General features: G+C 36.3%; 3 protein-coding genes across 3 annotated transcripts; 2 read left to right on the forward strand and 1 right to left on the reverse strand.

Annotated features, from left to right (window-relative positions):
• Positions 1-11870: 11870 nt before the first annotated feature.
• On the forward strand, positions 11871-12450 carry LOC113343902 (SKP1-like protein 1A). Its single transcript, XM_026587995.1, has 2 exons — positions 11871-12268; positions 12381-12450. The coding sequence occupies exons 1-2, from the start codon at positions 11871-11873 to the stop codon at positions 12448-12450; spliced, it is 468 nt and encodes a 155-aa protein (XP_026443780.1).
• A 1636-nt stretch (positions 12451-14086) lies between these two features.
• On the reverse strand, positions 14087-18529 carry LOC113343920 (SKP1-like protein 1). The gene is made up of 2 exons (XM_026588012.1): positions 18517-18529; positions 14087-14550 (listed from the first exon to the last, which is right to left on the reverse strand). The coding sequence occupies exon 2, from the start codon at positions 14546-14548 to the stop codon at positions 14087-14089; it is 462 nt and encodes a 153-aa protein (XP_026443797.1). The 5' UTR covers positions 14549-14550; positions 18517-18529.
• LOC113343903 (SKP1-like protein 4) lies at positions 15123-16331 on the forward strand. The gene is made up of 3 exons (XM_026587996.1): positions 15123-15354; positions 15646-15732; positions 16180-16331. Exons 1-3 carry the CDS (start codon positions 15123-15125, stop codon positions 16329-16331), a joined length of 471 nt encoding a protein of 156 aa, XP_026443781.1.
• Positions 18530-23102: the final 4573 nt, after the last annotated feature.

Genomic DNA, 23102 nt, shown 5'->3' on the forward strand with positions numbered 1-23102 from the left:
ATATTCTTGGAAAAGTGGTTCCTTGTGAGTTTTAGGATTTCAAGTGCAGTTATCTTAACTGAAACTCCTGAAAGTATATCCACAGAATTGAAGGAATCATAGTTCAAGACAAAGGAGTAGATAATGCAGAATTTGAATTGGACAACAGAAATGATGCAGGAAAAGTTGCTAATAATGAGAATAAGGACACAACTGAATTAATATGTCTTGTTTGCCACTGAGGAACATGCAAATTTTGAGGAACAAAGGTGAGAAATTGAAGTTTCTAGTTTCCTCACATGTGCTTTTGGGCCATTTAGTTTGTTTATAAGGGAAATTAGGGGGAGACCCAAAAAATATAATATTCTCGTTCTCAGGCCCACAATTAATTTTGTATACCGTGACACCCATAATTATATGAAATTATTATATGAATCAATACATAACTGGTTATGCATACTATCTTTTCAGGCATAACTCGTTATGCATACTATCTTTTTCAGGGATATAATTGGCAGCGAACTTGGACATAACATATCTAAAAATCCGCGCCTTAGAATTTCACACAAATTTTATATCGTTGGAAATCTTTTTAAAAGAGCTACGCAACGAGTACAAACAAGAATATCAAATTTTTGTTTTTAACGAAAAAATCATAGGTGATCCTCATTTTATGGAAATTTTTTGAAAACTTGATACTTAACCATTATGCAGTCACCAAAAACGATGCATAACACATTTTGCAGACGCATAACGAATTATGCAACCATTTTTCGACTGCATAACAAGTTATGCATCTATAACAAGTTATGTAACCATTGTTTTGGTTGATTTTAGCCGTACATATAAAAAATTGATGCATAATGCAGTATGCATCCATATTTACGGATGCATATCAGTTTATGCATCTATTTTCTCGATGCATAATGCATTATGTAGCCATATTTTCGGACGCATAATAGGTTATGCAGGTTTTCTGGACTGCATAACAAGTTATGCAACAAATTTTGTAGATGCATAACAGGTTATGCATCCATTTTCACGAATGCATAACATGTTATGCAGACAGTTTCTCGACTGAATGACATGTTATGCAGTCATAACCACATCATCATCTTCTTTCATGTTTCATTAAATCCCACGCAAACCATTATCTTTCAGTTATTCGGGGGCTCTTGGTCAAAATCATGTATTTAGACCATCATTTTCTTTCATGTATTTACACCATCATCTTTAATTAAACCTGCATAACAGGTTATGCAGGTTTTCTGGACTGCATAACAAGTTATGCAACAAATTTTGTAGATGCATAACAGGTTATGCATCCATTTTCACGAATGCATAACATGTTATGCAGACAGTTTCTCGACTAAATGACATGTTATGCAGTCATAACCACATCATCATCTTCTTTCATGTTTCATTAACTCCCACGCAAACCATTATCTTTCAGTTATTCGGGGGCTCTTGGTCAAAATCATGTATTTAAACCATCATATTCTTTCATGCATTTACACCATCATCTGCAATTAAACCTGGATAACAGGTTATGCAGGTTTTCTGGACTGCATAACAAGTTATGTAACAAATTTTGTAGATGCATAACAGGCATCCATTTTCGCGACTGCATAACATATTATGCAGATATTATTGTAGGTGCATGACAAGTTATGCAGTCTTTCTTTTTGTTAGTTTTAATAGTGACAAAAATGTTGCTGCATAACGTGTTGCGCAACCGTTTTCTGGACTGCATAACAAGTTATGCAACAAATTTTGTAGATGCATAATAGGTTATGCATCCATTTTTATAAATGCATAACATATTATATAGCTATTTTTATGAATGCATAACATAACCATATCAAGAAACACCTTATACGCTCTTAGTATCTTATTGTTTTCAATCAAAAACTCAATAAAACCTTTAAAACACAAATTAGACAGGATTACACCTTTACTGCACAACCAATTATATGTCGAAACTGAATGTTCTAAGTCTCTAGTTCTAACATACCCTTCAATCAACTCACTGGAGATGCCATGACAACCTGATAAAGATCCTAAGGGATCCATAATCTTAAGAACAGACTCACCTTCTTTAAGCAACCCAACCCTGATAAGCAATGAAGCCATGATATTATAGGATTCTGGTAAATGCTCAAAATCCTGAGAAGCAAGATTAAACAATTCCCATAAAGATCCCACCTTTTTCTTTTCATTTGAAAAATTCCCAGAAGCAAAATTGAAACCCAATAAAATTTGATGAACATCATGAGGTTTCAAACTCCAAGTCCTCCAAAAGCTACGTATAGGTTCAGGTGATATATAAGAAAGTTTTAGAAGAATTTCTTTCAGAGAATAAATTTGAACAAAGTTCTCATTTTTCTGATTCACCCAGAGATATGAAATCTTGCAAGCAAGAGATTCTACGATTACAGAAGGATTAATCAGAGTGTGGGTTTTGTTAATTAGGTCTGGAGATTCAGTATATGAGTTGCAAATCTACAATCATCTGTAGCTTTCAGATGGATAAATGTAGGCGATGTAATGGTGAGATCGAGAAGAGGTTGACTGGGTTCGATGGGAATCTGAAGATTAAGGAATTGGGGGAGTTTAAAGAAGAAATTTAAGCTCTGTATTGGGTGACTGATGATTGTTTGTTGCTAATGGAAGAATCGGTGATGAATAATGGAGAAACTAGGGTTTAACTCAAGTATGAAAGTCCAGTAAGATGGTTCGATGTTTGAGAAGAATTAACAGGTTAGTAGATTTGAGTGATGGGTCAGATTCAGATTGAGAATGATTGACGCTAGGATTTTTGACAAGAATTCATGGGATTTTATATTTGTTGTTGAGTTGAAGAACGAGAAGATACATAAGGGTTTTGGCTGGATTTGGTTTTGATAACGAGAAATTAGTGAGGAATGAATGGAATTGTTGTGTCGTTTTGATTCGAATCAACAAAAAATAATATTAGGAAAGAAGAATAAAAGAAGTAATGAAAGAAAAACGAGGAGGAATAAGGAAGAAACAATTTTAGAAATTTTGAGTGTGGGAGAAATTTTCATCGAGAAAATGGGTGCGCGCCTCCAGTTTTTTGTCGGTGAGTTTGACTGTGGGAGAAATCTGAAAAATGGATGTGACTGTAGTTTTCACTTGTTTATACTGGTGCGCTTGCGAGGCCCATGTGTTTTTTTCCCATTTTCTTCATTGATTCAATCATCATACGAAATGTCCCTGAAAAGACATGAATGCTTTCGGCCACTGTTTTCACTCTTAATTCTACGCTATTGACTTGTCTGTTTACTAGATCTTTGTAAGCTTCTGTACACCAACAAAATTCTACGTGGAAGTCCTCGAGACAGACTGATCAAACGTCTTGCACCCTTGTCAAACACAAACAACATCGGAGCCACCTCCCATTATTTGAAATGCAAATACTATAATGGCCACCTCTCCAATTACTTTGTATTAACCTGCTGCCCCTAAGAAATTATGGAAAACAAACCTGGTGTAGAATCAACAAGTTGGCTATTGATCAAAAGCTTTATCTGTTTTATTTGAACATCAGGCAGTGATGGGCCCTTCCGTAGCTGCACCTGTGCTCCAAGTTAGTAAGTTGGCGAATGATTCGCGAATTATTTTCGAATTTTTACGTATCACGAATTTTACCGTCTTATTCGCGAACGTTTACAACTCCGAATCCAAGTCGCGTATTATGTGGCATTTCCGAATTATTCGCGAATCGTTCACGAATTTTATGTATCTCGAATGATACGTACGCTTAATTTTCCATAAATTCTTTAGCTTTTACGTTTTCAAAGACCCTATTTTTGGGCTTTACTGCCTCCCGAACATACACGACCCAATAATAGACGTGTTGTAATTTTTATGAAACAAAAATGACTGAAGAGATTTGAAGGTGAAGGTGAAGGTGAGAGAGATCTCAAACTCACTAACCAAGCATCTAAACCACCATATGACGTCCTCTTGGATGACTAATGTTGTATATATAATTAATATCATCATATTAAGTTTATTTTTTCTTTAAATAACTCACACATATGCATAAAATTGGTCTATGACCTTATAAATACAAATTATTTGTTATATATGGATACCGAATTTTCAGAGCCGAACTCACATTTATAAATCGAATTATACACGTACGCATGCCGTTCCGAATTACTGACGAATCACGTCCCGTTGATCGAATTTTTGAGCGAATCTAGATTTTACAAAACCGTATAATACTCGTACGTTCGCCGTTCCGTACGTTTGTCGAATCCCGAATTGCTAACTAGGCCTGTGCTAAACATACAATAAAATTCCCACCTCGAGTCATTGCCTAAAGAAAGGTAGAAGACTAATGATCACAAGCCATAAAGAAGTATAAATGCATTAATCCTAGCTTAAAAAGTATCAATGTGAACAGAGCATTTAGAAATAACGCATATGTGATAGAATGATAAAGACACAGAATCCATCACAAACAAAATGAAGAAAGAATTCAGAGTTATATGATACTAAGGGTTCATATATCAAATCAGGCTAATCAGCAGTTTCCATTGAGGTGTATTCGTTATAGTTGTCTTTTGGTCAGTGAAACTCTTGCTTTACTGGCATTTTAAGGACATAACCTACCTCGGTAAACTATACTCTTGGTACTTTGATGTCTACTACAAGTCTGAAGTTTCGTAACAAGATCGGAATATTATGTAATGTAGAGAATACCCTTTCAAGAAAAAACGTAAGAGGATAGAAAATAACTTCTCATCTTTCCTAAATGTCTCCATTGAAAGTGGAGCTTCAAAGAATTTGTTCCAATTTGTATGTTTGATCTTCAAGGTAAAGTATTGTAGTAAAACAAGAGAAAATTGGGATATGTCCCAAAATCGACTGTCATCTTGGGGATATGTCCCAGGATTCCAGTTTCGGGAATATGCCCAAAGTAACGGTTTCTGTCAAGGAACCGTTAAATAGTCAATTTGTCGTAAATGTGTTTGGATTTTTCACTAATTTCTTTGAGGTTTTTTCTTCCTGAATATGTTCCTCAACCTTGTAAAGGTGTTAGTATATAGTATATTTATCTTTTAATTCGCATATGTAATCCTAAGTGTGTGCGAATGTTGACTACTTAACGGTTTTGGATGGGATTTTGGACGGCTGAGACATATTCTCGAAAACTGGAATCCTTGGACATATCCCCAAGATGACGGTCGATTTTGGGGCATATCCCCAATTTTCCTTAAAACGAAGCTGGGATAGCAATTATGCGTCATATGACTGAAACACAGAGGTAACCGAAGAACTTTGGCAACTTTGCACCAGTTTGCCAGAAATCGCAAATATAAAAGACTAAGAATGTGACAACTTTGGGTCCTAATTTTATGGCCAGTGTTACGTTTGGATTCTAGAAAGTTGTGAATTAGAGTTTGGGTCATAGGACGACAGTTCACGGTCTATTTTAGACAGTTATAAAATTGAATTAAATTTGGAAATGACCAACTAAATATGGATTTTTAATTTATTTCTAACTTTGCCATCGTTAGACACATGTATAACGAATCTGTCGATGGATTATCCACGACTAAAGGGACCAAAACCAAAACACGGTCCATCGACTCCATTTTACCGGACTTATGAAATAGAGAAATTCACCCCCTGAACCATAAAAGAGGTGATGAACATGGTAATCTTCTCTGTAATATTTCCTTCATCAATCCCATCCGTAACTAAACCACCCCTACATTTCTCACTACACCCCTAATCCCTGTCCCTGTTTGCATCGGAACCCAATTTGAAATCCTAGAATCCAAAAATATTGGTTTTGCAGAAGGGATCAATGGGTTGAACTCAATTGGGAAGAAAATGACGATACTGGCAAAGAAGATAAAAACCCGTTTTCCAATATATCCAAATTCGTAGAACTTGCTGCTCTTAAGTGTTGCTTTATTGCCTCTCTTTTTAGTTTCATCGTCACTACTCTTTTGCCAATGCAAGTTCCATATTATTTTATTATCACTACTCTTTTGTGAATGCAAGTTCCATTTTTCAGAAATTGTTGATATATTCCTGTTTAATTCTATTAATTTTGTTCTACATGAAAATCTTAATTTTGATTATCTAGATTCAGAAATATTTGAAATATCTATATACTTTAAGAATTTGGGAAATTTGATCATTTTGATTGAATCACCTGATATTGATGGGTTGTGAATTTTAGGGCTGTTGTTTTTCCATCAAACCAGCTTTACGGTGTAGGCCTCCATTAATGGAACTGAAGGAATGAGTTTTGGAAAAACATCCAGGTCGATAATTAGCATTAGTGTGGGAGTGAAATTATTCATCAATGCTCTAATTTTAGCAAAACATGAAAAACAACCCATTATCTGGCATCTTCGGATATGGGCACCTAACTTGCGGCAATTAGATATAAAAACAAAGATGATTCTAAATTTATATATTTCAAATTACGAACTGTGAAAAACAACTGACCTGTTAACCCTGCTTAGGGGAGAACTTGAATACACAACTTGCTGACGCTCTAGGAAGACTCGAAATATCTTCCATTAGATTTTCACTTTTCATGTACGAAATGAGATCACGAGAAAAAGTCATTGTTGTCAAAGCTTTTGCATTCTTCAAAATCAGTTTCAACCACCTCATCCCCTTGCCTTGCCAGTAAAGTTATTGAACCTAACTAATTTCAGGTGTAAAAATGAACATCTAGTAGCCACCATATCAAGCGCCCAAGCATCGTCTTCATTGCCATTGTTATCTTCACCTTCCGCACCGTCATTGTAGAGAAAATTTGGGGGCGATTTTGGATGGGGGCATGAGGACCTGTAGGAAACTACCATTTGTCAATAAATTTTTTAATTAATTATTCTTCCATTTTTATAATAAGGGTGTTTAGGGAAATATAGGTGGTTGGTTTCCTTTTTCTTATCTTTCTATTCTAAGAAATACGAAGGAAGAAAACCTCCATTCATCTCCATGACATTGAACTAGCGAAGATTAAAAGATTAGATTTTTATAATGAACCATGATTGGTCTTTCTTTTTCTTTACTGATATTGGATCTTGTTTGAATTAGGGAAAACTGTAACGTAAGATTAAAAGATTAGATTTTTATTTTCATAATTTTGGATCTTGAGTTTAATCCTATAAATCTTATAATGCCAGCAAAGTCTCGACAGTCATTAAATCTTATAGCACCGTTTTGAGTAAGTTAGGTCCTAGTAACCAGAAACGGGAACGATATCGGGAGAGGGAGCGAGGACGGAAGCGGGGAACGCAACATTTTCAAAAAATGAGATACCGAAAGCGAGTTGGGAGCGTGAATTACATTTTTCCAGAATATTAGTTATACTACCAATTTTCCAATATTGTAATCAAGAAATAAAACAAGTACATAAATATATAGAAAATGTGACTTAAGTGCAGAAATAAAACAAGTACATAAATATTTAGAAAATCTGAGTTGTACTAGCATTCAGTAATGCAAGTTTTGTTACTTTGGCACTATCACCGAACAGGACTCTTGCATCAACTTCTTTTTTCTTAAATTTCTCTCATCTCTTTTGAAACTTTAGAACACAGGTTTATACCTTGAGGTTTGAAGCTCGGTAAAATACCAATAAAGTGTTGACGCACCTTTGTAAAAGATCCCATTCAGGGTTTCACTTGGCACTCGAAATTGCATATGAATTTCTTCCCACCACCACCTCCTCCTTTATCTCCAGTTTTCTTATCAATCTTTTCAACGTACTTCCAAAGAGGAGTTGAGGTTGATTCTTCAGCTTGGTCACCATCATCCTCTTCTAAATTTATTATTGGTCACAATCAAGCTTGTTTTCACTAGCATGATACCACGCGAGAGAACCAAAGATATGAATTGAGTCATAATCATAAGTTGGTTTACCAAATCACTTCTCCATAGGAGTTTTACCTTCTAATGCAGATGATGGCAACCTATTAATGACGAAGCACGCATATATAACTGCCTCAGCCCAATACGCCTTACCTAATCCAGCATTAGATAACATACATCGTACCTTCTCCAGCAAAGTACGATTCATGCGTCCTACTACCCCATTTTGTTGCGATGTATTCTTAACGGTGAAGTGTCTTTTTATCCCCTCATCCTGACATACTTGCAAGAATGGATAACTCTTGTACTCTCCAGCATTGTCCAAACGTAGTACTTTGATCTTTCTGCCAGTTTGAGTCTCAGTTGCCTTTTTCCACCTCACAAAGACTTCTAGGACTTCATCCTTATGCCTTATGGTGTACACCCATACACGCCTAGAATAGTCATCAATGAACGACACAAACCAATGGTTCCCTCCCAATGATGCATTCTTTGAAGGACCCCAAACATCTGAGTGAACATAGTCAAGAACTCCACTAGTATTGTGGATAGTTGTGCCAAAGCTTGTTCTTGTTTTCTTGCCCTTAACACAATGTTCACAAAATGCTAACTTGCAGGCGATACCACCTTTCAACAAGTCTTGTTGAATCAACCTATGCAACGACTTCTCACCTAGATATGCAAGTCGCATGTTCCATAGCTTTGTCTTCTCGGTAGCTGCACTCTCGATGTGTTCATAAATAAACACATCCCCTGTTGTTGTACTACCAATCTAGTAGTACAAGTTATGATGATGTATGCCCTTCATAGATCCAGAGGTTACCTTTAGAACACCATATTCAGCGACTAACTTGTATCCCTTAGCTTCCAAAGTTCCGAGCAAAATCAGATTCTTCTTTATGGCAGGTACAAACCTTACCTCCTTCAGCTCTCTAACCATACCATCATGCATCTTGATACGAACACTACCAATCCCAATCACCCTGAAGGTATGATTGTTTTCCATACGTACTTCTCCATTAAACTCTTCAAAAATTGAGAACCAGTCCCAATATGGACATATATGATACGTTGCTCCAGTATCTAATACCCATGTACCATCTACAATAGTACAAGATGATGGTGTCACAATTAGTGAGAAATCAGAAGCATCATCTGATTATTCATTACTTTTATCAATGTTCACCTCGGTATTACTATTATCTCCTTCTGTTGCCTTACGCTTGGTACAACCTTTAGCCCAATGACCAAAGTCATGGAACCAAGCACACTCATCTTTCTGCAGTCGCCTTCTACTCTTAGAACGTCCTCTACCTTTACCATAACAACCATTCTTCTTTCTCCTGTCTGTTGAACGACCTCTTATAAGAAGTAAGTCATTATTAGCTTCACTTGCAAGGTCTTCACGATCCATCTTCCTAAACTCCTCACTACGCAATGCAGTAATGACCTCAGCGTATATCATCTTATCCTTGCCGTGCATTAATGCTTTAATCACGGGTTTATACTTTTCAGGAAGAGAGTTTATCAGAGACAAAGCTTGTTCCTCGTCTTTGATCTTCTCATCGTAGTTAACCAACTCAGCAAGGAGTTTATTATATGAATTTGAAAAGGCGAGGGTACCCAAATATACCTCAAGCTAAAACTTTTCCTACCTATAAGTCCTTTCTCCGAAAGTGATTGTCTATGGACTGAGTCGACACAATGCCACTAATCGGTTCACACTTCGTGTAATCGTCTATGGATACAAGATCAAGACAATACAGCAACGAAGTATGTTTACTCGATAAAAAGGTTCGGACTTAACCAAACACAATAGGATTGCTTATCAAGTAATAGGAATTAACTTTTGTGTAATTTACTTTAATTATAATAAAACAATTATAATGCGGAGAATAAAAGTAAATGACACAGCAAGATTTTGTTAACGAGGAAACCGCAAATGCAGAAAAACCCCGGGACCTTGTCCAGAATTGAATACTCTCAGGATTAAGCCGCTACACAAAATTAAACCAACTTCATATAGTTGAGACCAAGCAACTAAACCTATAGTTCACCTAGTTCCTTCTGTATTCCCATGCCTCCAACTTATGAATAAGTCACGTACTTGGAACAATTTCTTTGGTTCGTATTCCAAACAGTTAAGGAACAACAAATATGTTTGGTATCAACTCTCTTCAACCAAGTGATGTGAGTTTGACAAAGGCTCTTCTGTTTATCTCAATTAAAAACCACAAAATGAAACTCTCAAAGTTATAATGGTGTAGTTAACACTATTAAAACTAAAAATATGAAACAGTCAACTTAATTATAACAAAAATTAATTTCTTTCAATAAAGGCTATAAAAAACATATTGATTGGGAATAAATTTATGTTTTGAAAATATATTCCCAACATAAACTATTCGGTACATCTACTACCTGGGGCTGGGTTGCAGTGCACCCTCTTTGAATTGCTGGATTACTTTGATCCATGACATCAAAGTAATCCACCACTTTCAAGGATATATACATACACATCGACTCAGTTTGTGTTTCCGAATACAGTCGCATACAAATTTTGGGTCAAAACTCAGGATAAAAATTTGGCATCCTAGAGCTTGGCTGTCAAACCATCCTTTTCCCAAATGAGAAAACTCACGCCACATTATTCTAACAGGTCCACACCATATTTCTTCTGGATCGTAATGTTGTTGATAATTGTGCCAGAAGATAATAAAATCGTAGTTTATTATACGCGCAACCCATAGCCACATCATAGAATGTTGTTTAACGGACGATTGGGCTAGGTAATTAGGCATACCAAGTCCACAACCACATGCCTGTCTTTCTTTTTTGAGGACTTTCTTGTTTAGTCCAGTAAACCCGACCCGGATTAATGGCTAGTCCAGCTGGAAAACATATTTAGTCGCTAGTCCAAAAAAGTTTTGAAAAGAGTAAAATTACTCTACTAATCCTAACATATAATATTATGTATATTAATACATATGTTACTACATATGTAGTATATAGTATACTAGTAGTAACTAGTATACTAGTAGTAATATGTAATATGTAGTAATAACATATGTAGCTAGTAGTATACTAGTAGCAACTAGTATACTGGTAGTAATATGTAGTATACTAGTAGTAACTAGTACTAGTAGTAATATGTTGTATATTGATACTACATACTAATATGTAGTATGTTATATATTGATACTACATATCAATATGTAGTATCAATATGTTATGTTCAATACTGTTATGTTATGTATTGATACTACACATTGATATGTAGTATGTTATATATTGATACTACATATCAATATGTAGTATGTTATATATTTATATGTAGTATGTTTGGTATGTAGTATGTTATTTATTGATCCTACATATTGATATGTAGTATGTTATGTATTGATACTACATATCAAAAAAATTTATGTATTGATACTACATGGTACTACTAGTACTAGTTGCTAGTATACTATATACTAGTTACTATACTAGCATATACTATACTAGTATAGTAAAGTAGTTACCTAATTTACTAGTAACAAATTAGTAACATATTTTTGTTACTACTAGTATAGTACATATTAATATGTAGTATCACCGTATTGATATTACTAGTATGTAGTAACATACTACTAGTAACATTTACATGTGTTGATACTAATTAGATTTGGAAGAGTGTTTTAAGCATTTAAAAAATACACTTTATAATCTCCACGAAGTTTTTGGACTAGAGAGTAAATAATCTAGTCTAAAAACATGTTTTTGGACTAAGAAGTAAATGTTTTTCACGGATGGACTAGCCATTAACTGGGTCATGAAAAATTGGACTAAACAGTAATTCTTACTTCATTTTTTCGAAAACGTAACTTTCTATGGATTTTCCATTTTTTCCGAACGAAAACAACTACCAAAAACACCGATCCTTCCACATTCTAACTGGCTTTGGGTTTCTCATAGCTTATATATATATAAATATACTTAGTTTTCTTTAAGCTTTGTTAATTCGACTGATCATCATGCCTACTTCAGAGACCATAACCTTAAGTAGTGATGGAGAAGATTTTGTGGTCGAAGAAGATATTTCTCTTCAATCTGAATTTGTTAAGAAATATATGCGAATACCAATACCCCTCATATCAAGCAAGGTTTTGGCTAAAGTTGTCGAATACTGCAAGAAACATGATGAAAGTCCTCGAGGGGACGATGGTAAAACTGAGGAAGAGGGACTGAAGACTTGGGATGCTGAATTTTTTAACGTCGACTTGTATACATTCTTAGAAATTATGTTTGCTGCAAAATTGTTGGGTATTAAAAACTTAGAGGATTTTGTTGATCAAAAAACTGCCACAATGATCATGACAATGTTCGATAACGTTAAAAAGATATTCGGGGTCATCAGGGAAATTTTCCAGATGTTCGGTAAAGTTTATAATTTTTTGAAAGCGAGACCTTCTGGTAGTATATTATGGGACAGCGTTTGGTTTCTTTTCAAGTGTCTGCTTTATTTTCTTTTATTATTTTGGTAGAATGTTTTTTAAAAGGGAAACCGCAATGGTAGAACAGGGCATTGGGGCATTTCCACAATCTGATTCTTAGCAGTACATTGTATTTCTTGTTTTACTTCAGAGATTATTGTGTGACTACTGATTAATAGTATGATTTGTTGATTTCTTAATTTGCAATAACTTGGAGTGGAAATTAAAAACTAAAAAAGCTAAACCAGAAGACTTATGTTTTGTATTGGAAAACAAATTCACTACTATCATACGTCATTGCAAGGAATTGCAGTTCCAGACGCACTACATGCATTAAGATCTTTTTCTCTTAACGTGTGAATGTGCTTGGATTACCCCGATACATACTGCGATTTTTTGTTTTCCATTAAAAAAAAAAAAAAAAACCTTTGAAAATCAGATTTTTTTTGGCAGATAAAAGTGCGGAACTGCGTTTAGCGAAAAAGGGGATATGTAGCTAAATGAGCCGATTTTTCCAGACATGTTCTCCCACGAAAAGTGCACAAGTCTAGCTTAAATTAAAAATCTCTTTTGAAGGCACAACTCCATGCCAAACACTTACTTGGAAGTGAGAGAGAGATTTTTGCTGAAAAAATCTTCTATTTCGCTCGGTCCAAATTGGCCATAGAACTACAGCCGGAACCATATCCCAGATTTTCTTAGCCGGTCTTTTAATGCCATTGGTAAGATGAAGGACCATACTTGTCTAGAGAACTTGCAACTCAGAAGCTAAGTGTTGTCACGATTCGCATTCGGGCAAGCAGAATAGCAAACGACTTGCAAGATTGAAACTTCTTTGTTGTAGAGAATCTTGAGTGGATATCTTATCAAATGCAGCAGTCCAGAAGAAGAAACAGACCTTTGGGGGAACATGAGGATTCCATATGTTCTTGTGTGGGAGGGGCTGGTGGTGTTGACGGATCGAGAGGAATATCTGTGAGTAACTTGTAGGTAGATTTGACTCAGAATGTACCTGAGCTTGAGGGAGACCAAGTTCTGGAATCAGTAAGGTTTAACAAAGTTTGCGCAGTGTGACCGTTGAGCAACAATAAAGGCATCAGTTGGAGTGTTGGACAATCAGCGTCTTTGAGAACTCTTTTAAAGGACATGTTTCCTGCTCTCTTCAAAGTAGCAGGCCTCAAACAAGGCTCAATCAGCAAGCACAAATCAAGCGACAATTGTGGTTGTTTCGCAGAAAGGAAAAAAAAAACATAACTCGAAATTTGCTGTTGGAAACCCACGACTATGTTGCACTTCTGTCGTTCAAGCGTGAATTTTTCTTTTCATTTTTTTCTCTTTTGACTATGACGGTTCACAAACACAAATTATGTTCTAAACCGAGCAGCAGATGCTTCAGCCTCTTTTTTTAAGTACGCACCAGAAAAATTCAGTTGCACTATATACACTGATATATTTTTTTTGTATTCTTGAAATATAATTTGCACTAGGTTGCTTGTTAGGGTTGATCCTAGCAAGTAAAAGATGCAAATAGTAGTATAAAGTAGTTAATCTCAATTCAACATAATAAAATCTCTAATCTTTAACGGGACAAGATTAAATTTTGCAATTAAACTTAAAACACTGGTTTCTCTACCAATCATTAAAAAAAAAACCGTCTGGATTACTCAAAAACATAAATTAAACCATAAACTAACTCACATAATAAAAAGAAAAGTAAATCCCAAATAGATGATAATCTGGTTTGTTTAGCTTTCAAATCATTCAAAAGCCCACTGGTTCTCCCTTCGGACCTCCTCTTCTTCCTCTGGGGTGAAGTCATTCTTGATGTTGAATGTCTTGCGGATCTCCTCTGGTGTCTTGCCCTTGATCATATCAGCAACTGTTTGGCAAGTCAAATCCAACAACTCTTTGATATTCAGATAATTTGCAGCCAAAATAAGATTGAACAGCGTAGCTTGGTCGACCTTAACAAACTCAGCATCCCAGTTTCTAACCTCATCTTTCTGATCTTTCTCATCAGCAACACCGTCATGTTTCCTGCAATATTCAATAACTTTCGCCAAAATCTGGCTTGTTACATTGGGTAAAGGTATTCCGTTATCAGCACAATCATCTTCGATCATATGCTTAATGGTTTGTGATTGAAGAGCGACAGATTCTTCAACATCAAAAGTTTCTCCATCAGAACTCTTCAACGTTACCATCTTTGAAGTCGACATATCTTATCAATCAAAGGTTGCAAAGAAAAAACTAATTGAGAAAAAGGTCTGATGAGCAGAGAAAGAAAAGCGAAGAGATCGTACGTGAGAACCAACACCTTCGTTCACAGATATATATAGACTTTATGAGAAGACTCTAGAATCGTGAAGGATCGCAATTTGGAAGTTGTCTTCGTTTGGGAAACGGAATATTATTGTAAGAGTGAAAAGACGCGTCTTTAGTGTAGTTGTGAGTTGTGACTCGTTGGATATTGGGACTAGAAGCCTGATTTGCCGAACACCCATACCATGTTACGTGAAACCAACTAGTTCGAAACAATGTACTGGATGGTAAAGTAAACCTTTCGTGTCTCTTACGAGATATTCCACCCCATAGCCACAACACAGAATCGTTTAGCGGGGTGTTGGGCGCGCGACTTGCTCCTAAAGTCCGTCGTCTCCCTCTTTCTTTCCGAACATAACCGTGTTTCCCAAACGAAGACAAACTACCAGAAATATATAGTAAATCCGCCTCCGTCTGCTTTTATTTTTGTGCAAATCAAATTTTCTTTAGTTTTTCTTCAACCTTTGTTCAATGGGGTTGAACTTGTCAAAGACAGTAACCTTGAGGAGTTCTGATGGGAAAGATTTTAAAGTTAAAAAAGCTGTTGCTCTTCAATCACTAACCCTTAAGCGTATAATCGAAGACGACGATTGTGGAGATGACGACGTAATACATTTACCCAAGGTAACAAGCAGGATTTTGGCTAAAGTTATTGAATACTGCAAGAAACATGTTGAAACTACTATTCCTAGAGGGCAGGACGGTAAAATTTAGGGGACGATGGTAGAAAGAACGAAGTATTACTTCTGATGTGGGATGGCGATTTTATTAACGTCGATCGAGCCACGTTGTTCGACGCAGAAAGTCTATTCAAAGTAAGTAGAAAGCAGGCATGCCTGTAGGGTTCAATCAGAAGACGGTAGATACTTTACAAGTGAAAGCATCAGAGGAACTTACGCACAGCTGAAACTTGACAGCACAATCTCTAAAACTATTTTCCTTTTGTTGCCGATATAAATTTTCAAGACTTTTCAGTGTGCGATTTGGAATACAGAAACTCCTCTCATTAATCCAATTGCAGAATCCAATCCGCAGATCTTCAAGGACATCGAAATTGGAAAAGTTGCTCCAGCTACGATTGGTAAATTTAAATCCATAAAGATGAAGGCGCTCGAGTAGCAGACTTTAGGGGTTATTTCTACTGTCAACAACATGAATGATGCACAATTATAAAGAGACAATGGAATAGAGAATGGCTTTTCTTGATCTAAGAATAGACTAGCTCTTGAACCTTAAGTCTATTCCAGAGTAAAGACAATTACTGTTTGTTCGACATATCATGACGACGCAGTGCTCCATCCAGAAATTCAATGAAAGAATATAATGGTTTTCAAAGAAGAGGGAAACCAGTGTTTAAAATCAAGAGTGGGGATATAGGCCCAAATGTAATTCCATTCGTTTAGATTAGGCGTTATTAAACGCGACATACTTGATTTCATGGAAGGAAAGGATGTGGTGAAGAAGTGAGTCAGGTTAGTCGTTGATGAAATCTTTTGCCCGCAATCATGCTGTCCTGTCCCTTCAACAGCTTATGTTCGCTTATCAACAGATTACAACGTTTCTGCTAAAGAAGAAGATAAACAAATGGGAATTCGAGATAAGCACAGTGAAAAGCTTATCAATATATCTCCAAAATTTATTTCACTGCCATCAGCATGGACATATAATGCTTCAAAATAAAAAAATAAAATAAAAACATGGACATATACTGCGAATATAGTCGTGTTTTAAGGGTGATAACTCTCCCAACCACATATAAAAGATCATGCACAGAACATAATTTGGCTGATTGATAGAACATAATTTAGACGGTGAAGTATTCAGCTCAAAATAAGGCATCAAGAGAGAAAATAAATCGTTTTGATGATACATTAAAAAGAACAGTGTGAGTTTTAGGTGTATTAGCATCAAGTTATCACTTAAAGACCCTTTTACAAAATAGCTCTACTTTAAGCTAGCAGACCCTACAAATCGGCAATGACTTGGATGTGCGCACTTCTTGTGTTCTTGATTCTTAACCCAACTACAATTACACCATTCTTGATGATCCCTCAAACTTTCAGTATTGGTGAATCAGATTCTTCGTTTATAGGATTAAAGGAGATGTATCATCGTGTGCGATCGGTAACGCTAAACATGTGAAAGTCAAACAATATGCATAAAAAGAAGATGACCTCGGGTAATAATCATGGTCATGTTTTTCTTTCAAACTTCCGTTCGCCTCCACCGTGCAACGATCTAATCGATTAATCAGTTGCGCCCATGTGCACAATTTTGGCTTTAAAATCTTAGTTGGCTAAGGATGGATATTCGTTGATGGACTGCAGCAACGGCGCACTGAATATGGAACCAGGCCAAAGAAAATATGTGATGAATAAGGTAGTTGGAGATTTGATAATTCAAAACACAGCAAACAAATTTATTACACTAAAGATCCCAATACATGTGTTGGATTTGTATTGCATCATAATGCAGAAACATCAAAACAAAAAGGAAATGAAATTCCATTAGTGAACATATCTGTGATTTGCAGAAATAAACATAATTGAAACTCAAAATAAAAATCAAATAACAGTTTGGTGAATGAGGGGATGTCAGGTACATACGTTACAAACGATGTAATACTGAATGAATGCGGTTAGCCAGGAACGTGGTGTTTTTAGAGGGGACAGTAGAAAAATCTTTGAGATAAGCACTAAGATTTTTAGTAATAAGGAGCAACGTAAGCTTGTGGTGGTGGAGATGGGTAGGCATATTTAGGAGTATACTTTGGTGCTTCGTATTTGGGAGCGACGTAAGCTGGTGGTGGTGGAGATGCGTAGACGTATTTATGAGTGTACACTGGTGCTTCGTACTTGGGGGCGACGTAAGCCGGTGGTGGTGGAGATGCGTAGACGTACTTAGGGGTGTACACTGGTGCTTCGTACTTGGGGGCGACGTAAGCCGGTGGTGGTGGAGATGCGTAGACGTACTTAGGGGTGTACACTGGTGCTTCGTACTTGGGGGCGACGTAAGCCGGTGGTGGTGGAGATGCGTAGACGTACTTAGGGGTGTACACTGGTGCTTCGTACTTGGGGGCGACGTAAGCCGGTGGTGGTGGAGATGCGTAGACGTACTTAGGGGTGTACACTGGTGCTTCGTACTTGGGGGCGACGTAAGCCGGTGGTGGTGGAGATGCGTAGACGTACTTAGGGGTGTACACTGGTGCTTCGTACTTGGGGGCGACGTAAGCCGGTGGTGGTGGAGATGCGTAGACGTACTTAGGGGTGTACACTGGTGCTTCGTACTTGGGGGCGACGTAAGCCGGTGGTGGTGGAGATGCGTATACGTACTTAGGGGTGTACTGTGGTGCTTCGTACTTGGGAGTGACGTAAGCCGGTGGTGGTGAAGATGCGTAGACGTATTTAGGAGTATATTTTGGTGCTTCGTATTTGGGAGTGTACTTTGGTGCTTCGTACTTGGGTGATTTGTATTTTGGTGCTTCGTACTTGGGTGCTTCGTATTTAGGAGTATGCTTTTGTGCTTCGTACTTGGGGGCTTCGTATTTAGGAGTATACTTTGGTGCTTCGTACTTGGGAGCGACGTAAGCTGGTGGTGGTGGAGATGCGTAAACGTATTTAGGAGTATACTTTGGTGCTTCGGACTTGGGAGCAACGTAAGCTGGTGGTGGTGGAGATGCATACACGTATTTTGGAGCTTCGTATTTTGGAAGATATGCTTCTACAGTAAGATCTACAACTGGTTTCTTGTATGGAGTTTCCTTGTTGGGCGTGTAAGGCTCGTATTCAGCTAGTGCAACATGGATTAGAGCGAATAAGGTTAAAGCATGAACCAGACATGCTGAGATCCTTGCCATGTTGATTGATAGGTGAAGGCAAGGAAGAAAGAAAGGAAGAATACCTAACAAGTTGTTGTTCGTAGAGATTATGATGAAGAGAGAGGCTTCTGAACCCAATTATATAGTGCAACACTTGGTTACGTTTTCTTCTCTTAATAATGCACAATTAATTGAATAATATCCACTTGGGAGGCATGTTAGTCAGTTGTGTACCTCTACCTCAATGTATAACCCAAGTCGAGGCACGCACGGTCTTTGGTTTATCAATTATTGAATATGGACGCATTCTTGTACGCCTTGGGAATGTTTGTCAACTATAGATCGTGCAGACTTGCAAATACTGTAGTGTCTCTTAGTGGCCATGCATCTTCTGTTTTTGTTGCGTAATTTAACTTGCCAAAACAAATTGATGGAAGAAAGGATTAGTAAGTTTTCCCAAGTTTTGGTGGTGGGGGAAAGATCAAAATGTTTTAAACTTTACCAAGCCCAATACATTTGAATTTGTAAAAATTTGGACCAAAAAAATCTGTTTCGTAAGAAAATTTTAAACTTGTTTAATATGATCATCAAACAACCCTATTACATGCTGCTTATAGACACCACTGTGATTAAGCATCACCATGGTGGGTAACGAGAAAAATGCAGGGCATACCCACAAACCTAGTCCGTACAAGGTCAATTTGGACACATTGTCAGCATAAACTCCTCGTAGTTTTGGCGTCCATTCCTGATGCTTTTCAAATATGTCCAGAACAGAAAAAGGGTGGTTAGAATGTGATTATCAAGTAATGCAGTAAGTTCCTTTAAAAAATGATCAAAAAAAAAGTCATCCTATATTCACCATGAATAAAAACAATTTCTTTCCGGTTTTACTCCGTTATACCTTTTGACATAAACTTTCTTGGGATCTAAGCTGCAGAACAATGCTAACTGAGAAATAGTTCAGATAAATATTATTGAAAAAGATAATAGACAGAGAGAGAGGGCTCTGCTATAAGTACAAAGGAGTGTGATGTACAAACAGCCAGATAACAGACACAGCTGTAATAACAACAATTACAAAATAACATAAAACTAATACTGAGGTCAAGTCACCTAAAGTTGACTTGACTAATACTGCATCCAATATTCCCCTGCAAACTGAAGCTAGGAGAATACAACAAAGTTTGAAAAAGAAAAACTTGACACAACAAGAACTACAAAAACTACTATGAAGAAGAAGCAGAAACTTCAGAAGTAGTATCAGTTGGTGAAGATCCTAACAGCTGCAACATCAATCTTGAGAAAGTTGGATGACACAATCCCTTTGTGAATAAATTTGCCAACTGATCTTCAGAAGCAACATGATGTAACTGAATAAAACCATCCTCAACAAGCTCTCTGACAGAGTGATACTGTAGTTCTATATGTTTTCTCCTGGCATGGAAAATTGGATTAGAAGCTAGAGCAAGAGCACTGGTGTTATCACAAAAAAGTTTAGCAGAACACTGTAAAGGAAAATGTAACTCAATCAATAGAGAAGAAAGCCACTTAAGCCCAGCTGAAGCAACAGACAAACACTTATACTCAGCTTCAACTAAGGATTTTGAAACAGTTGGCTGTTTCTTAGAAGACCAAGATATCAAACTAGAACCAAGAAAAACTGCATATCCTGATGTAAATATCCTTGTATCAGGACAACCTGCCCAATCTGAGTATGTATAATACCTTTTCTCAATATAATACCTTTTTCTCAATGTAATACCTAAGTCAATGGTTCCCTTTAAGTATCTCAAAATTATGTTATCCAGCTGTAAATGTACATGCATAAACTGGGATACATAGTTAACAGCAAAGCAGATAACATGCATAAATACTGTAATGCACCTATAATAGACCTATACTCAGAGACATCTACTAGTAATTCACCATCATGAATAGATGCTCTTGAAGCTTTAACAACTGGGGTATCACATGGCTTACAATCCAACATTTTAGCTTTATCCAATAACTCCAATGTATATTTCTTTTGTGTAAGAACAATTGTATCATAATTTCTAACAACTTCAATTCCTAAAAAAAATCCCAAGTTACCCTAGTTTTTCATAACAAATTCAGTCTTCAAAGAAGTAATAAAAGAATCTATCAAAGATGGAGAACTACCAGTCAAAAGGGTATCATCAACATAGAGCAATAATATAACTATATCCTTGGCATTATGAAAGACAAACATTGAATTGTCAAAAATTGATTTTTGAAATCCAGAATTGAGTAGAAATGAACTAAATATATGAAACCAAGATCTGGGTGCTTGTTTCAGTCCATACAAACTTTTCTTAAGGTGACAAACATACTGAGGATGATCTGGATCAACAAATCCAGGTGGCTGGATCATATAAACATCTTGATTAATAAATCCATGTAAAAAAACGTTACTAACATCCAATTGTCTAACCTGCTAGTTGAAATTCAAAGCCAAACAAAGAAAAACTCCGACAGTGGTACACTTGACAACTGGACTAAAAGTCTCATTAAAATCAACTCCATCTTGCTGATTAAAACCCTTTGCAACTAATCTAGACTTGAATCTGTCTATAGTAACATCAGCTTTTTGTTTAACCTTATAAACCCATTTACAACCTAATATATTCATATGAGGTTCTGGTGGCACTTGTGTCCAAGTTCCATTCAATTCTAAAGCATCATGTTCTTCTTTCATGGACACTTGCCATTTAGGATCCTTAATTGCTTCCTTAAAAGTCTTAGGCTCAGAAATAGTAGTTAACAATGCAGTATGAGAATGAGACAACGGATGCTTGAAATACCAAGAATTATCATTTGTGAACTTAGCAACAGAAAGTAAATTATGCTTCATTGTTGGAACTAATAAGACATTGTTGATCTTAAAAGTAGTGTTTGAAGATTGAATAACAGAACTGGCAGTAGAAACTATGGGAAGAGACTTACCATTGCCAATTTGCACCTGATCCTTGCCTTTTTAATTAGAAGAATGTTGAAGTAAAGTATCATCCCCAGTCATGTGATCTGTTGCTCCTGAATCAGAAATCCACTTTGGAGTAGAAGTGCTAGCAGAAAAACTAGCAAATTCCTGTAACCCAAAAGAACTAGAAGCCACTTGTTGTTCTGCATTTCCCACAGTAGCTATATGACCAGAAGTAGAAAAAGCAGGAGTTGGAGTTGGAGGATGATACCTAAAGTGACATCTACTTGCATAATGACCCTTTTTCCTACAAATCTGACACTCAACTTGAGAATAATATCTTTTGACATAACCATTAGCTCCACCAGAAGACCCATCTTGACTTGTACCACCTTTTGCATTCGTAGAATTCTTGAAATTTCTTGAACCTTTGAACTTATTCTTATTGTTCCCAGAAAAATTACCACCACCATTATTATTCTTGCTATAGAAAGCAGATGAGGTTTGACTATCAAATATACTCTGAGTGTCATGACGTTGAGCAATAAGCCATTGCTCATGATTCAGTAACCTTGGCTTTAGTTCAGCAATCTATTTTGAACAACAATGACAAAACTATCAAATTCCCTGCCTAAACCATTCAAAACATGCATCACCAAATCTGATTCAGGAACCTTTTCACCTATAACAGCTAGGTTATCAGCTATAGTCTTGATATTTTGTAGATAAACTTGAATAGTAAGATTCCATTTCTTGAAATTATGTAACTGATTCCTAAACAAAGTTTTTCTAGCCATGAATTGATGTCTAAAGCTGGTTTCAAGAAATACCCAAATTTCCCTTGCAGAAGAAACACCCAAAACATCTCCAGATATAGAAGGAGTAAAGGTTGCTTTTAAACAACTAACAACAAAACAATCTAGCTTTCTCCATAAAACCCACTCAGGATTAATTGTATTCACACCATTAACAAAAATTTCGCTAAGTGGCTCTCGGTCATCATTAGTAACATGACTATATAAATTAGTTGTAATCAAGATTGACTCAAACTGATCCTTCCAGACAAGATAATTTGAAGAATCCAATTTGGATGAAATAAAATTTGCTATATTCGAAAAAGGTAATGAAAAAGGTAAAGAATTACCAGTCTGAGCAGCGGAAGACATCTTGTTTCTTTTTGTGTAAACAATTACGGACATGAATAGCCGTCAATTAAGAAAATTTTGTGAATTAAAGTTCAAGAAAATATCTTGAATAGATCTGAATCGAAAAAGTATTGAACCTAAAATAGGTTTTGGAAAAGATAATGATTCACAGACAAATTCATCCTGAAAAAGATGATGAAAATTAGTTGCAGGTAAGAGTGTATTGATTGATTTGAAAAGTTGATGAAAAATTTCTCCTACGATCGAACTTTAAGCTGATACCATGAGAAATAGTTCAGATGAATATTATTGAAAAAGATAATAGACATAGAGAGAGGGCTCTGCTATAAGTACAAAGGAGTGTGTTGTACAGACAGCCAGATAACAGACACAGCTGTAATAACAACAATTACAAAATAACAGAAAACTAATACTGAGGTCAAGTCAACTTGACTAATATTACATCCAATACTAACTAATGGAGACTGTTGGATTTACGCTAGAAGAAATTAAAAAAAAATATTCTTGGAAAAGTGGTTCCTTGTGAG

This window comes from Papaver somniferum, unplaced genomic scaffold, assembly GCF_003573695.1.
Source record: "Papaver somniferum cultivar HN1 unplaced genomic scaffold, ASM357369v1 unplaced-scaffold_7, whole genome shotgun sequence".
Taxonomy (NCBI): domain Eukaryota; kingdom Viridiplantae; phylum Streptophyta; class Magnoliopsida; order Ranunculales; family Papaveraceae; genus Papaver; species Papaver somniferum.

What these genes read in the sequence shown, in the direction of transcription:
- LOC113343902 (XM_026587995.1), top strand. Translation starts at nt 11,871, where the DNA reads ATGCCTACTTCAGAGACCATAACCTTAAGTAGTGATGGAGAAGATTTT. An exon ending in ATCAGGGAAATTTTCCAGAT is followed by an intron (nt 12,269 to 12,380) that starts GTTCGGTAAAGT and finishes TTATTTTGGTAG; the next exon opens with AATGTTTTTTAAAAGGGAAA.
- LOC113343920 (XM_026588012.1), bottom strand. Translation starts at nt 14,548, where the DNA reads ATGTCGACTTCAAAGATGGTAACGTTGAAGAGTTCTGATGGAGAAACT.
- LOC113343903 (XM_026587996.1), top strand. Translation starts at nt 15,123, where the DNA reads ATGGGGTTGAACTTGTCAAAGACAGTAACCTTGAGGAGTTCTGATGGG. An exon ending in TATTCCTAGAGGGCAGGACG is followed by an intron (nt 15,355 to 15,645) that starts GTAAAATTTAGG and finishes TTTGGAATACAG; the next exon opens with AAACTCCTCTCATTAATCCA. An exon ending in AGTTGCTCCAGCTACGATTG is followed by an intron (nt 15,733 to 16,179) that starts GTAAATTTAAAT and finishes TCCCTTCAACAG; the next exon opens with CTTATGTTCGCTTATCAACA.